The 16,525-nt window shown below is 39.4% G+C and overlaps 1 protein-coding gene across 1 annotated transcript in view; it reads left to right on the top strand.

The window, feature by feature from the left end:
• lrp1ab (low density lipoprotein receptor-related protein 1Ab) overlaps positions 1-16,525 on the top strand; it is a 129,490-nt gene that overhangs the window by 65,827 nt on the left and 47,138 nt on the right. The window contains exons 9-23 of the mRNA XM_073875312.1: positions 2,058-2,247; positions 2,408-2,551; positions 2,649-2,885; positions 3,007-3,187; positions 3,620-3,842; positions 4,017-4,206; positions 6,509-6,637; positions 7,112-7,252; positions 7,391-7,516; positions 7,774-7,890; positions 8,910-9,251; positions 12,593-12,775; positions 14,551-14,748; positions 14,866-15,111; positions 15,529-15,726. Of these exons, the coding sequence (XP_073731413.1) occupies positions 2,058-2,247; positions 2,408-2,551; positions 2,649-2,885; positions 3,007-3,187; positions 3,620-3,842; positions 4,017-4,206; positions 6,509-6,637; positions 7,112-7,252; positions 7,391-7,516; positions 7,774-7,890; positions 8,910-9,251; positions 12,593-12,775; positions 14,551-14,748; positions 14,866-15,111; positions 15,529-15,726 (2,845 nt within the window). The remainder of the gene's footprint in view (positions 1-2,057; positions 2,248-2,407; positions 2,552-2,648; positions 2,886-3,006; positions 3,188-3,619; positions 3,843-4,016; positions 4,207-6,508; positions 6,638-7,111; positions 7,253-7,390; positions 7,517-7,773; positions 7,891-8,909; positions 9,252-12,592; positions 12,776-14,550; positions 14,749-14,865; positions 15,112-15,528; positions 15,727-16,525) is intronic.

The raw sequence follows: 16,525 nt of genomic DNA, 5'->3' as shown, positions 1-16,525 counted from the left end.
CATACACACACACACACACACACACACACACACACACACACACACACACACACACACGTTGTTGGTTCAGACCAGTTGTTCTCAAATTTTTCAGCATGTGCCCCCCCCAGTCTAAGTTGCATGACACAAATCAATCTCGAACTTAGAATTGCAATAAATCAAAACATAATAAATTATACATCACCGATGTCAATCATTGCACTGCAAAAAATTACTTTCTAACTTAGTATTTTTGACTTGTTTTCAGTAGAAACATCTAAAAATTCTTAAATGAAGATGTATTTTCTTGATGAGCAAAATGACTAAAGAAAATAAGTCTAGTTTTTAGATAAAAAATATACAATTTAAGTAAATTTGTGCTTAAACCAAGCAAAAATATCTGCCAATGTGGTGAGAAAATTTAATTAAGTGTTTAAGAAAAAAGAAATCTTATTTCAAGATTTTTTTCTCACCCCATTGGCATATATTTATGTAGTCGTGCATTTTTCTTTTATAAAATAAAATGCATGACTACATAATTCTGAACGTTCTAAATGGGGACGGGTCTTGAGGCGAGATGATTGACAGTAGATGATTAGTTCTTTGATTGACAGCTGCACAGGATGAGCTAACGTTAGCTTGCTTTGCTCGTGTTCATAATAACAACAACATGATAATAACTTTCTACGTAGTAGGTTTACCGTAGTTACACAAAACAAGCTTCAACTAAGCCAAATTATGTTTTAGATAGTTTTACCATTTTACATGACCTGAGTCCGCGGAAAAACTGGGCTGATAACAGTACTCGAAATCTTCCTGACTAAACTGCTGGTTGCATATTTAAATTTTCAAGTAATCTGTTAGTGCTGTGTCGGCTGAGGGTCACGTTGATAATAAAACAATAAAAACTCCCGGTGGCCTGAATTCGTGGTCCTTACATCCACATACTGCACAGGTTCTAGTCATCTTTTATTGAGGGTTTTTGTGATTTCCCCTTCAGAGACGGTAAAAGCGTAGTTACTCTTTGGTTGGGTTTGTCTGCCGGCTAACTTCAAGTTGACTTGAGAGCAGGTTGAGCGGTTAAAGAAGTTATTTGGCTTGTTTAACGTTAAAGTACAGTGAGAGCGATTCGCAAAATCATACAGAGGAGTTTGCTTTTAAATCTTTTAAACCTTGACGTCATCCGTCTGTTGGTTCTTGTGGCGCCTCATGAAGTTGAACAAACCTGAAGGCTTAATCGGTTAGTGGGTGGAGCTAATTAATCAGTTTCTGGTTAATTGAGTCCATCAAAGACCCTTACGAAAATTCCGCTTCAACACACTATTAATCTAATAATCGAAATTGTGCAAATTTCTATTTTTTTCCTCATGTAAAATGCAAAATGGACATAAATTACCCGTGATAACAGGCTATAATGTCTAGGGTTCAATTCCGCTTTAAGAATTCTAAGATATTTCTACAAAAAAAAGGGGAAAATACTAAGTAAGAAAGTTATTTTTTGCAGTGTGATGTCATTATTCTCAGTTGTCTGGAACTCATGATTTAGAGAACAAACATTAGTTCATCCTAAACTTATATCCGTTCCCAGCGATGCAAACTAACCTTGTGCAATGTGCCTTTGAGACACTTTTTGTGGTCATCGTACAACATTTTATGTCTCTTTGCATTTTAGTGTATCCCCAAATTAAAGGCTAGAGTTTTCATTTTGACCATACAGTTTCGTACTGTCTTGTTACAGTAGAAATCAATCTCTTTCTGTATACAATTCACTATAGGTAACAGAAGCAGTTTATTTTACTGTTGTGCTTCAAGTAGCCCAGTATAATTTTATAAGAGCTTCTTTATTTGATTAAAGAAGCCCACCCAAATTGATATGAGACTTGTAATGTAACCACATGACTTGGCCACTACTTTCATTGATTTAGTTAAATTATATATATGTTATGTAATGTAATGTAATTATATATAACGTATATTTAATGCACCGAAAATCTTAACTATTACTCTACACCATGTTACACTTTTGCATCACTTTGGCTCTCAATTGTTACCTTTGTTTGTCTCTCTTATATTGCCAGATTGAGCATCTCTACGGTCTTACCGTGTTTGAGAATTATTTGTACGCCACCAACTCCGATAACGCAAACATGCAGCCCAAGACCAGCGTGATTCGAGTCAACCGTTTCAATAGTTCAGACTTCCAGGTAGTGACTCGTGTAGACAAAGGCGGGGCTCTTCACGTGTACCACCAAAGACGCCAGCCCGCAGGTATGACATCCCCAGGGCAGTTTATTGAAATGCTGCACTTTGGATGTAAATATTGACACTTGCCAAAGCCACACAAAACAAAAATTATTACTAAGTAGCTATCATTCAAGGTAATTTACTACTGATTCCTTATAGATAAAATGTAGCTTTTTCCACACAGTTCGTAGTCACGCGTGTGCTCCGGATCCGTTTGGAAAGCCTGGCGGCTGCTCCGATATCTGCCTGCTGGGTAACAGTCACAAAAGCCGGACCTGTCGCTGCCGCTCTGGTTTTAGCCTGGGAAGTGATGGAAAGTCCTGCAAGAGTAAGTGAAATCCAATCCAGAAATTTTACCTGTAGGATTTCTGCTACTAGTGAATATAATGATAAGGCGCTAAGTGCTCGATATATTTTCACCGCAGAACCCGAGCATGAGCTCTTTTTGGTATACGGTAAGGGTCGACCGGGTGTCATACGCGGTATGGACCTGCACGCCAGGGTGTATGATGAACACATTATTCCCATTGAGAACCTGAACAATCCCAGAGCTCTGGACTTTCATGCCGAGACCGAATTCATCTATTTCGCTGATGCCACCAGCTTCCTCATTGGCCGGCAGAAGATTGATGGTACTGAGAGGGACATAATTGTGAAGGACGGTAAGTGGAAAATAAGAAGATTGCATATCTAGTGAATAACCATGTTATTGCTGGACTGACTATAACATCTCAATCCAGTGTTGGACACTTTTTTCAACTCATTTGTTTCTTTATTCAATAGGTATTCATACAGTAGAAGGTATCGCTGTGGATTGGATGGGACAGAATTTGTATTGGACTGACGATGGCCCCAAAAAGACCATAAGTGTGGCCAAACTGGAAAAGGCCTCTCAAACTCGCAAGACCCTTATTGAGGGCAAGATGACCCATCCTAGAGCCATTGTAGTGGACCCTGCTCGTGGGTAAGTGATGGCATCATTTTTTATTGGGTCTCCAGTGCTTCTTTAAACCTAGAAAATGTGAAAAACAACAACCCAGTAACTTAGTTTTGGTAAACCATTTTTTGCAAGCATGTTAAAATAGGTAATTGAAATTTGGCTCTCCTTGTGATGTCATAAGGGGATAATACTGCCGCTTAATCTGCACTATCCAACTACAGCACTGCCATTTAGTGCAGATATCAGCTCATTTGCATTTAAAAGGAAACCCCCAAACGCATTTTTGCTTACACCTACAAAGAGGCAATTTTAACATGCTATAACAAATTATCTATATGGTATTTTGCAACAATTCAGTTACCAAATCTGAAGTTTAAACAATATGCCACATCACCATAAATAAATAAGCGGCATACAGTTATTTCACCGGCGGTCTAAATCCATATTTTGTTGCAGAATGATGTACTGGAGTGACTGGGAGGAGGAGCCTAAAGAAACCAATCGTGGTAGTATAAAGAAGGCCTGGATGGATGGATCAAACGCAGGCATCCTCCTCACATCTAAAACGGTGCTTTGGCCCAATGGCCTTAGCCTGGACATCCAGCAGGGCCTCCTGTACTGGGTAGATGCATACTATGACCGAATTGAGATGGTGTTACTTAACACTACAGAACGAAGGGTAAGGAATAGTATACATAGAGATTAACGTTATATTATACAATTAAAATACAGAAATCTATTAGATTTTAGTTTTTGGTAAGTTTGTTTCTACACAATTACATGCAATACGTTTTGGCTTATCAGAATCAATATCAGTGCATCATAAAAGAAACATTGTTTTCTGTTTGAGCAGACGGTTTATGAAGGACAGGAGCTGAACCATCCTTTTGGCCTGTGCCACTATAAGAACTTCCTGTTCTGGAATGAGTACCGCGGTGGTGGAATCTACAAGCTGGACATGGACACTAAGAAGGTCACATTGCTACGCAGTGAACGACCACCAATCTATGAGATTCGCACCTATGACGCACAACAACAGCAGAGTATGAAACACTAAGCACTTTTTTTAAAGAAGTATGTTATATAATGGCGCTTTTTTATTGCATAGTGCCCACAATTTGGTTTGGTTTGGGTCGAGTCAGCTTACTTTTGGGGGCTTTTCCACTGGGTGCAGTACGTAGTACCCAATCCTTTTTTTAGTACCACCTTGGTTGGGGTTCCAAGTGACCCGAGCTGATACCAAACGTGACGCGAAAACACTGTAGATCACTGATTGGTCTGAGAGAATCGTCACTACCAGCGTCATCGCTATAATGTAAAAGATTAGCTTTACCGTCTCGAGTAAACCTGTTGTCATCAGTGCTCTGTTATAAGTTCCCAAACTCCCTTTTAGCGATGAAAAACATCCACAGGTTGTGAATCAGGAACACCACACCAGTTTTTTTTCCAGACTTGCAGTTTGTGGCGGCACATTCACGACGCGCACGTCCGCATATATGCTTAAATGCAACTTAAATGAGGCTCAGCGGAGCGCAACCACTGACGCAACGGGTGTTTGTACAGAAACTGTCATGTGATACAGAGGTAGTGATAAACGCGCTGTGCAAACATGTATTTGTGCTGGTCAATTTTAATTTTGTAGCAGACTGAGAAATAATTGAATGTATGGGAATGTACAATGACGCTCTCACTTGTATGATGTCACAGCAGTAGGTAGCGCCTATATATATATATATATATATATATATTAGGGCTGTCAATAGATTAAAAAAATTAATCTAGATTAATCGCATGATTTCATGAGTTAACTGCGATTAATCGCAAATTAATCGCACATTTTTATCCATTCTAAATTTACACTAATTTAACACTTTTCAGGTTTTTAATATTCTAATCATATATACATATATAGATGCTTTATGCAAATGTATGTTAACAACAGCCTGTTTACATTTTAACAGAATCACCAGCCATTGTTTTGTATATGAATTTTCCTTTCAGAAGATTTTTCTTTCTCCATTTTTGTTTGCTGCTGCATCATTTGTGACCTGTGCTGGCAAATTGAGTCGGAATTAGCAAATTTAAAAAAAAAATAGTTGTTCATATTTTGACATTCTCTATTAAAACATAGAACAATGCATGATTTGTTGAAATATAACAAAATATGACAGAACTACACGTGTTTGAAGTTGAAAGAGTCAAATTACCACAAACATTTCCACATCCATACATTATATTACCACATCAATACCTTAAAATCACTGGTAAAACTAATAGATTTAGCACACACAAAGCAAAAACATCATCAATGTATGTTCAACTTTTTTTCTTTTGTTTGATTGACATTGAGACAGACTGCTTAAAATCTAAGTGATCTAATATAATGTTACACATCAGATAGTTTTACCCAACAGTTAACCAAACATTTACTTAAAACATAACAGATTATAGAGCCTACCTGCGTGAATTCTTATCAAAACAGATATTTGTAAAACTGTAATTTTGTGTAGATGTCTATATATCCGGGTCGCGCACTCGCGCGTCTGTGTGCACGCGCTTCAGATATTAGTCAGTCAGCGTGAGGGGATCGCTTTTGAGTCTTGTCGCTCTTAATAACTCTTTAACATTAATCAGGTACCGAACTTTATCTCTCTTAATGACTCTTTTAACATCAAGCAAGTCCTGCAGTCTATTTTCTAAGTCATGCATAAAAGCGAAACCAAAATGAATTGAGACGCATTTTTGTATTAGATTAAGCATTAGGAGGACGGTAACGTTACACCTCTCAGACGTATAAATAAAGATCATATCAGATGTCCAACGAGCATTTAGAGCATTGGATTTGGTAGACGATTTGCTTAATGTTCTTATTTCTATGAAAACCTTTTACTCATTTAGAAAGAGTCACATTTGTCTGCGTCTCTGTTCATTCAACTATGGGCTGGACCAAGGGTCAAACAGAAATTGCGCGTTGCGTTAATCTTCGTTAATAAAATTAGTGGCGTTAAAATGAATTTGCGTTAACGCGTTATTAACGCGTTAATTTTGACAGCCCTAATATATATATATATATAAAGACACGCCTATAATCCCGCTTACTCCGAAGTGTTACTTAACTCGATGGAAAAGCTAACCAAGCAAAAGTGAGAGGAGCTGACCCGACCTGACCCAAACCAAACCGTGCGGTACTATCCAATGGAAAAGCGCCATAAAAGACATCATTTTGTTTTGAATGCTAACTTGTCCCATCAGTTATATGTACAATCTTAGCGGTGAGTAATGATATGAAATATTTTATTGTGTCTTTTATGGACATCTGTTAAGGATGTTTTTTGTTTTGTGTAGTCACAGGCTCCAACGTGTGCCGTGCCAACAACGGTGGCTGCAGCAGTCTGTGTCTGCTTACACCCACCGGACGTTCCTGTGCCTGCGCAGACGACCAGATACTAGACGCTGATAACAAGACCTGCAAAGGTGGGGTTTGCTGTGAAAAGGATTTTGTGGTCTTTGGCCCCTTGTGTTAGTTTGGTATCAATAAAACCTGTAGGCCAACAATTTTTTTATTTATTTTAAATACACTTCTCTAGAAGATTCAAGTTATAAGAGATAAGTTTTTTAGTTCAATATAAAAATGTATTCTTATTTTTTATTTTTTATGAATTATCTCAAAGCAACTTTATATAAAAAAAGGGAAAAAGTTAATTGTATAAAATTTAATATGTAGTATTATTGCATTGCCTTATTAATATTATTATTAGTATTTCATTGTCCTCTATAGAACATTTAGTCAAGATATATGATCCAGGTACATGGAACTGTTTTTTTTTAATAGTATAGAGAGTAACTTTGCAATAAAACAATGAATAGTAATGTGCCATGCATTGAGAAATTGCAGTAGTACCATGTTTGATAATGTAGTTATATATAATATGCTTTTTCTGTCTCCAGCGAATCCTTCCTACGTACCTCCTCCTCAGTGCCAGCCTGGAGAGTTTGCCTGTAAGAATAATCGCTGTATTCAGGACCGCTGGAAGTGTGATGGAGACAACGATTGTCTGGATAACAGCGACGAGGCCCCTGAGTTGTGCCGTTAGTGTTCATCTTTATTCGCTCATTTTCGAAACCGTTTATGTTGTTGCTGCAGTATTTTGAAGCGGCCTGCAGAATTTGTCTCCAGGGATTGAAAGTGTGAAATATGATGAAATTATCTCATTTGATCTGTCGCAGACCAGCACACCTGTCCAGCGGATCGATTTAAGTGCCAAAATAACCGCTGTATCCCTCTGCGCTGGCTGTGTGATGGAGACAATGACTGCGGCAATGATGAAGATGAGTCTAACAGCACCTGCTCAGGTATTGTGGGCTTTCGGTGAATCTGACCAGGACCAGATCAGATTGTCACTACATTCAAAATACTGTACTATATATTTCTTAAACCTACAGTACAAAAAAAAATCGAATTTGTTATTTAACAGTACACTGTAGTAATGCATGCAAATATAATTTCATAAATGAGCATCTCGGTGTAAATCACTGATTATCCTAATGCTCCATTCACATTTATTTATATTATAAACAATATGTGTAATATTTCCTTGTTTCTCCCCTAGCACGCACATGTCCACCTAATCAGTTCCCATGTTCCAGTGGCCGCTGTATCCCTCTTTCCTGGACATGCGACCTGGATGATGATTGTGGGGACCGCTCGGATGAACCAGCATCTTGTGGTATTCACATAAGTGCCCATACGTTTCCCATTATTACATACAGCTTAAAGGAATATTCCATTTTCTTAAACGAAAAATCCAGATAATTTACTCACCACCATGTCATCCAAAATGTTGATGTATTTCTTTGTTCAGTCGAGAAGAAATTATGTTTTTTGAGGAAAACATTGCAGGATTTTTCTCATTTTAATGGACTTAATAGAGCCCAACATTTAATACTTAACTCAACACTTAACAGTTTTTTTCAACGGAGTTTCAAATGACTATAAACGATCCCCAACAAGGCATAAGGGTCTTATCTAGCGAAACGATTGTCATTTTTGACAAGAAAAATAAAAAATATCCACTATTAAACCACGACTTCTCGTCTAGATCCAGTCGTGATGCGCCAGCGTGACCCCACGCAATACGTCATGACGTCAAGAGGTCACAGAGGACGAACGCGAAACTCCGCCCCAGTGTTTACAAATGTGTTGAAAGAGGACCGTTCCTACGTTGTTGTATGTCAACTGATACTACTTAATGTCTTCGTGTCAGTTTATTGTTTACAATGGTCCGCAAATTTGCGTTTTATATATGTAACACGTGACCTCCCTACGTCAATACGCATTTACGTTAGGTTGCACTGGACCGGACCTAGATGAAAAGTTGAGCATATTTTTTTATTTTTCTTGTCAAAAATGACAATCGTTTCGCTAGATAAGACCCTAATGCCTCGTTTGGGATCGTTTATAGACCTTTGAAACTCCGTTGAAAAGGGCTGTTGAGTGTTGAGTTAAGTATTAAATGTTGGGCTCTATTAAAGTCCATTAAAATGAGAAAAATCCTGCAATGTTTTCCTAAAAAAACATAGTTTCTTCTCGACTGAGCAAGGAGGGACATCGGCATTTTGGATGACATGGTGGTGAGTAAATTGTCTGGATTTTTCTTTTAGGAAAATGGAATATTCCTTTAACACTTTAAATGTTGCAAATAAAATCACAATTTTCCTTACCTGTCCTTCTATCTTTGTTCTCCAGCATATCCCACCTGCTTTCCCCTCACCCAGTTCACCTGTGCCAATGGGCGCTGCATCAATGTAAACTGGCGATGTGATAATGATAAGTTTCTAAATCCATCCATCCCTCTGTTTTACGCATGTATGTTGTCGCACAGTTGTCGAAAACACCTCTTCCAAATCTGTGCATCCTCAGATAATGACTGCGGGGACAACAGCGACGAGGCCGGCTGCAGTCACTCGTGCTCCAGCGTCCAGTTTAAATGCAACAGCGGTCGCTGTATTCCCGAGTACTGGACCTGCGACGGAGACAACGACTGTGGAGATTACAGCGATGAGACGCACGCTAATTGCACCAATCAGGGTGAGTTTGGAATCATACATTTGGAAACGTAAATGTGATCCATTTGTAATCTGCAAGTTTAGGAAGCTTGCTTAGTCTTAAGCCAGGTGCACACTGTGCAATTTTGGCCGCGATTTTGAAAGGCTAGGCTAAAATCTGCGGGTCTTTGATCACTTATGTATGCGAATGTTGATTCATACCAAAATGCTTTTTTGCATAGTTGTGTTTGACACATGAAAGCATCTCGGGTTACATATGTAACTGTTGTTGCCTGAGAAGGGAACGAGACGCTGCGTCTCCCTTAACATACTTCCTACGTCCCTGTAACGCCGTCTTTGGCAATATTTCAGATAGCGATATACTTCCTGGCTCCCGCGTCACCCTGTCTTTGTCGTTAAGCCTCACCATTGGTTGAATTTGATATACACATTCAGAAGCACTTACCCCTGGAAGCGTCCCCAAAGTGTCACCGCAGTGATGCAGCGTGAGTTCCCTTGAAAGGGAACTGTAACAATGTATCTTAAAAGGTTACACGATGTAACCTTGCTCTTACTTGAAATGCGTTTCAACATTTAGTCCTTGAATTTGAGGGTATTGGACCTGGAAAGTCCTTGAAAGGTCCTTAAATTAAGGTGTGGGAACCCTAAGGTGTGGGAACCCTGAAGTTTTTCCTTCGACAAAATTCTGGCAGTGTTTGAAATTTTGAGACTCGATTCTGATGTGTGGCTTCTCCGATGATAACCGGCATGAAAACCAAATTTGTTTGTACCGTCGTGCCGTCTAACATTAATGACACAAAGTTCCCACAATGTGACAGGACTTATAGCTGGGATACAGTCTGACATGCAATAATCAGAGAAGGCTATTTTAAATCGCACAATTTGTGCTTGAAGTGGAGGAGTGTGGCTAACATTGAAAGGCTTTTGTTTCATCATCAAGTCAACATTTTTAGCCTAATCTGATTGTTTTCAGGCGGACCGATTAAAAACGTGCAAACCCTGAATTTGTATATTAATTTTGGCAATCTGATTGGATCTTAAGACTTTCTCCAGTGCTTGCCAGTTTTATGTGCCGTGTGCATCAGACGGTGACGTTCGAGACTACTTTCTGACGTAAGGTTCTGGGTTGCGATCATAAACACAGTTCACAAACAGGCTTACTGCCAAACCAAGTTCGCAGAGGTTTTTCAGGACCTTACATAAGCAAACTTTCACACTTGAATGCTGTGGGCTTACAGACCTACCTCTGATTTCGGTCAAAACCACAGTGAGTGACGCAGCTATTAATGGCAGTAAATAGCGATTTCGCAAACCGTCCTGTCATCCCCCTTTTTTTTAAACCTGCGGTGAAGTAGGTAAACCACAACTTTTGAAGAATGTCTGAAAGCAGAAGGGGGGATATGAAGTTCTTGTGGAGGTCTGTGTTAATGACTGTTCTGAGAGCTGCTGTCTAGAGGGATTACACGAGCACAGATGTGCCGGCACGCTTGACGCACGGGCCACAGGAGTGTCCACATGTGCATTTAGTACATATCTCTCTTTCCGCATGTCATGTCTGTGGCTTTTTTCTTGATGGTTAATTGGCCGGTGGTTGGTCGGAACAGGAAGAGAGGGTTGCGCTATGTTTGTTTTGGGTCCTTTGTCTCTCTAATCCCTATGGCATGCTGGTGCTTAATAAACTCTGAAAATCAATGCTGCAGAAACTTGCCGGACGTCTAATGAGAGTTCTGGGCCTTTTGGGAGTCCGGCAAAGTATTTGGATGTGTGTAAGGATGTAGACCTGTCAGATAAATGTAACAAGGACACCACGATGATACAGATGTTTCTTATAAAATGTATAAACAGTATAGTCAGGAGGGTGGGTAGAAATTAGTGTTGTAGTCAAGACCACCTAAACCGAGACCAAGACATGACCAAGACAGGCAGAGACCGAGACAAGACCAAGACTTTAAAGGGTCGAAACGGAGTCAAGACCAAGACAGGCCTAGACCAAGTCAAGACCAAGACCAGAACTGTCTTTCCATGGCTTGCCATCCACTAAACACAATGCAGGTGTTTTTAGTAATAAAATTAGAAAAAACTGTCATTGGGAGAAACTTAAACAATGCTTAAACAGTGCCAACATCATATGCCAAACCTGAATAAACTGCATAAAATTAATGATTAAAAATTCATTTGTAATGTGCACTGCAAAAAATTATTTTCAAGAAAAAAATTCTTAATATTTTTGTCTTGTTTTCAGTAAAAATATTTAAAAATTGAGCAAAACTACCCAAGAAAATAAGTCTAGTTTTTAGAGCAAAAATATTCAATTTAATTTGTTTTGTGAATAAAACAAGCAAAAAAATCTGCCAATGGGGTAAGAAAAAAATCTTGAACCTTTTCTTAAACACTAAATTCAAGAAAAATTCTAGAAAAAATGTCTTACCCCGTTGGCAGATTTTTTTGCTTGTTTTGCACAAATTCACTTAAATTTGATAATTTTGCTCTAGAAACTAGACTTATTTTTTTGGGTCGTTTTGTTCCTCAAGAAAAAGCATCTTAATTTAAGTATTTTTAGATATTTTTACTGAAAACAAGACAAAAATACTAAGAATTTTTTTCTTGAAAATATTTTTGCAGTGTGCATCAGCTGTGGTCTTGACCAGTCTTGAAATAAAATGGCGAGTCCTCTTTGTCTGACACCGAGACCGAGTAAAAATGCGGTCGATTCCAAGACGAGATCAAGACCTTTAAAAAGTGGTCTTGAGACCGAGACCGGTCTCGAGAACTACAACACTAGGTAGAATAACCAAAAACTTAAGTACAAGTAATATAGAAATAACTTCTCTGGTAGAAGTCTAAATTACTTGCACGTTTTTTTATGTACGATAAGAATCAGCAATTTAATTCGTATTGGTTTTGATTAATAACACAACTTTTTTTTTTACAGTCGAGACAACTTTAGTTTGTATGTGTGACAGTGAATTTCATGCAGCTCTGACTGTCTGATGTCATTAGGGTCAGACCATCCCACAAGATTCCCGAACTGGGACACACTTTTCTCTGTTCACGGGCAGAGTCTGGTTTTCTCCATTACACTTTTGGCAGTCTCTGCCAGACCGTAACCTTTGCCGTGAGGGACGGCCTTTATGTTCGATTCTTAATGAAGGCCGTCACAGTGCCAGCCATGGGCCGACGTTCATGAGAAAGTTTGTTTTGGATAGGAGTCCATTGTGGTTATGCCTAACAAAAGTTACAGTCTCCTTCCTTGGGAACCGATTCTTTGTCAGAAAGCCCAGCTGTCATTACTGTAAAATAATAGGACCTTTGTCAGTTCATTTGTATGCATGATATCAACAAGCATGTTCTCTTTCTCTGTAGCCACGCGGCCTCCTGGCGGTTGTCATACGGATGAATTCCAGTGCGGAGTGGACGGCTTGTGCATCCCCATGCGCTGGCGCTGTGACGGAGACACGGACTGCATGGACCTCAGCGATGAGAAGAACTGCGAAGGTGTCACTCATATGTGTGACCCTGCCGTCAAGTTCACCTGCAAGGATTCAGGTCAGTGCTCGAGGGGTGATCTCAGACCCGCCCATATGATGAACCAAAACTTAAGCAGTTCCTTAAATTTCCCATGAAGTCAAAGTAGTTTTTAGTTCAGCGTCAGATGTTGATAAAATAATCTTGCAGATATGCCTCATGGAAATTAAAGGGACACTCCATTGAATCTAATTAGACCATTAGCATCGCGCTCAAAAATAGCCAAAGAGTTTCAATATTTTTCAGTTTTAAAACTTGACTCTTCTGTAGTTACTAAGTGTACTAAGAGGGAAATAGTCCCCTTTAGTAACTTTCAAAAGCAGGGGACTATTTTCGGGCAGTGCGTAATATCATTGCTCCTCCTGCAGCCATTTTACAGCAGCAAAGTCCTTGATTATTACGCCAGAATAAGAGTTTAGTTCTTAGCCATATCTGCCTAGAAAATAGAAACTTTTAATTTTCCGTCAGTCTTAGTACACAATGTAACTAGAGAAGAGGCAAGTTTTAAATAGGTAAATATATCAAAATTCTTTGGTTATTTTTTAGCGCAATGCTAATGGTCTAATCCGATTAAATGAATTATGCTAAGCTATGCTAAAAGGGATAGTTCGGCCAAAAACTATATTAAACCCATGATTTACTCACCCCCAAGCTGTCCGAGTTGCATATGTCCATTGTTTTTCAGACAAACACATTTTCAGATATTTTAGAAAATATTTTAGATCTTTCTGTTGATTAAATGTAATGTTATGGGGTCCAGCCATAGTCCACGACCTTCAAGTCCAAAAAAAGTGCGTCCATCCTTCACAAATTAAATCCAAACGGCTCCAGGATGATAAACAAAGGTCTTCTGTGGGTAATCCGTGCGGTGTTGTTGTAGAAATATCCATATTTAAAATTTTATTAACGTAATTAACTACCCTCCGGTAGCGCCGCCATCTTAGTATCACACGCATTCAGGATGAGAGCTTACGCAGCGTAAAGGTTTCTCTGCTGCTGCTCTGTCCCTCCGCCCTCCGAATTTGTCATACGTCACTAAGAAAAGTGCGTACACTACGCTAATACTCTCTCCTGAGTCTAAGATGGCGGCGCTACCGGAAGGTAGTTAAAGGGATACTTCACCGATTTAGCATTCAGCTTTGTATCTGTAGAAACCCGGCAGTATTACTGAATGAGCATTTTTCCCTCCATCATTTCCCCCTGAGAGGAGAGATATCTGCATTTTGGTTCTGCAAAAAAGTCCTCCGATGATGCAAAAATCGTCATATTACATCATCGGAGGACTTTTTTGCAGAACCAAAATGCAGATATCTCTCCTCTCAGGGGGAAATGAGGGAGGGAAACATGGACATTCAGTAATACTGCCGGGTTTCTACAGATACAAAGCTGAATGCTAAATCGGTGAAGTATCCCTTTAATTACGTTAATAAAATTTTAAATATGGATATTTCTACAACAACACTGCACGGATTACCCTCAGAAGACCTTTGTTTATCATCCTGGAGCCGTTTGGATTTGATTTTTAAATGGTTGACGCGCTTTTTTTGGTCTTGAAGGTCTTGGACTGTGGCTGGACCCCGTAACATTACATTTAATCAACAGAAAGATCTAAAATATTTTCTAAAATATCCGAAAATGTGTTTGTCTAAAAAAACGATGGACATATGCAACTCGGACAGCTTGGGGGTGAGTAAATCATGGGTTTAATATAGTTTTTGGCCGAACTATCCCTTTAAAGTTGTACTGTTTTTGACGTACATTGCACAAATGCTTACTCTGTGTATGTGTGGTTTTAGCACGATGCATCAGTAAAGCCTGGGTGTGCGACGGGGACAGCGATTGTGAAGATAACTCTGATGAAGATAACTGCGAGGCACTCGTGTGTAAACTCTCCCACCACGTCTGCGCCAGCAACGACTCCATCTGCCTACCTGCCGATAAACTGTGCGACGGCAAGGACGACTGCCCCGATGGATCGGACGAAAAGCTCTGCAGTAATTCACGCTCACCATTCTAAATAAACTTAACTTTAACATTAGCACATGAGACTTGAATTGAAATAATTTAAGCAGCTCACAAACATACTTCTCCGTCTTTTCTTCCCATTATAGACCTTTGCTCAGTCGATAACGGAGGCTGCAGCCATAACTGCACCATCGCTCCTGGTGAGGGCATCCTGTGCTCTTGCCCGCCTGGCATGGAGCTTGGTACTGACAACAAGACATGCCAGATTCAGAGCTTCTGCGCCAAGCACCTGAAGTGCAGCCAGCGTTGCGTTCAGGAAAAGGCTACTGTTAAGTGTGCATGCTACGAGGGCTGGGCACTGGGGCCGGACGGTGAAAGCTGCAAAAGCACAGGTGAGAAATTGTACAGAGAGAAACTATACCTAGTAATGATGCTAAAGTCATAAATAAAAGTAGGACATGCTTTGGTGAGCTGGAGCTCATTTGTCAACTGGTAAAGCATATGGTTTAATCCCGAGGAACACACAAACGGATGGAAGAAATGTATAGTACTATAAGTTGCTTTGGATAAATGACATCAATTGAAAAACAAGAATTTATGCTCCAGTACAGAGCACATATTAGGACAACACCCTCAAAGGCATAATGCTGATGGTGTCACAGGGTATGTCTTGTGAGGTTCAACGCATTTACTGTACTCTTACCAAACCTGAATTACTCCTAAAATCACACCCCATAGGACAGGTGGCCTTTGGGAGTAAGAGTTATTCAAATGGTTTCCTAATTTGCAGCGTTATTACCTTCCCTTAGATCCATTTAAGCCATTCATCATCTTCTCGAACCGACACGAGATCCGCCGGATTGACCTGTACAAGGGCGAGTTCAGCGTGCTGGTGCCGGGTCTGAGGAACACCATCGCTTTGGATTTCCACCTCAATCAGAGTGCCCTCTACTGGACTGACGTGGTGGAGGATAAGATCTATCGAGGAAAACTCTCTGAAAACGGAGGTGAATGAATGTCTCTTACAAAAAATTGCTGTTACCTTGTTAACATGGTAATGACGTGTTGAAAACCTGGATTTGATTTTGCGCAGACGTTGTAAACAATTCCATTGCGAAAGTCTCATAGCAGATGTTTTGGTAATCATTTTAAAACCGTGTGACTGTTGTATATTGGTAACATTTGTCTAATAGATTTTAAGTAAAAATTGTTTTCTGTGGCAATCGATTGCAGGCCACAGATTTGATTATTAGACCTTAAAGGGATAGTTCACCTAAAAATGAACTCACTCTCATGTTGTTACAAACCTGAATAAATTTCTTTTTTCTGATGAACACAAAGGAAGATATTTTGAGGAATGTTCATAACCAAACCGATCAGAAGCCCCATTAACTTCCATAATATTGTTTTTTGTTTTTTTTTGGATGAACTATCCCTTTAAACCTCAACTCTGAATTTTTATTTAAACCAAATGCCAATAAATGCCTTTTGAATTTGTCAAGATCTATATTGGTCTTTGTGTAGCACACTTTAATAGTTAATTTACTAATGAAAAAAGCAACTTCAAAAACATTTTAAAGAGTTCCATGTTAACTTTGATGTCCTGTTGTGTTTTCCCACATTGTTTTGTTTTCTTCAGCATACCAAGTTAGACCAAAAACATTACAAGCACGTTTGGTCCACAAAGCCACAGCATGATGTGTTTCATACTGTGTGTGTGTGAGATTTGGAGGAATTTGAAAGCCTCTGTCTTCATTCATTTGTGTCACTGCTGGTTTGCGTGACTACAGGCAAAGTGAAAGTGAA

This window comes from Misgurnus anguillicaudatus, chromosome 13, assembly GCF_027580225.2.
Source record: "Misgurnus anguillicaudatus chromosome 13, ASM2758022v2, whole genome shotgun sequence".
NCBI lineage: Eukaryota > Metazoa > Chordata > Actinopteri > Cypriniformes > Cobitidae > Misgurnus > Misgurnus anguillicaudatus.
The sequence above is the reverse complement of the archived record's forward strand: the minus strand, read 5'-3'. Positions and strand labels throughout refer to the sequence as shown.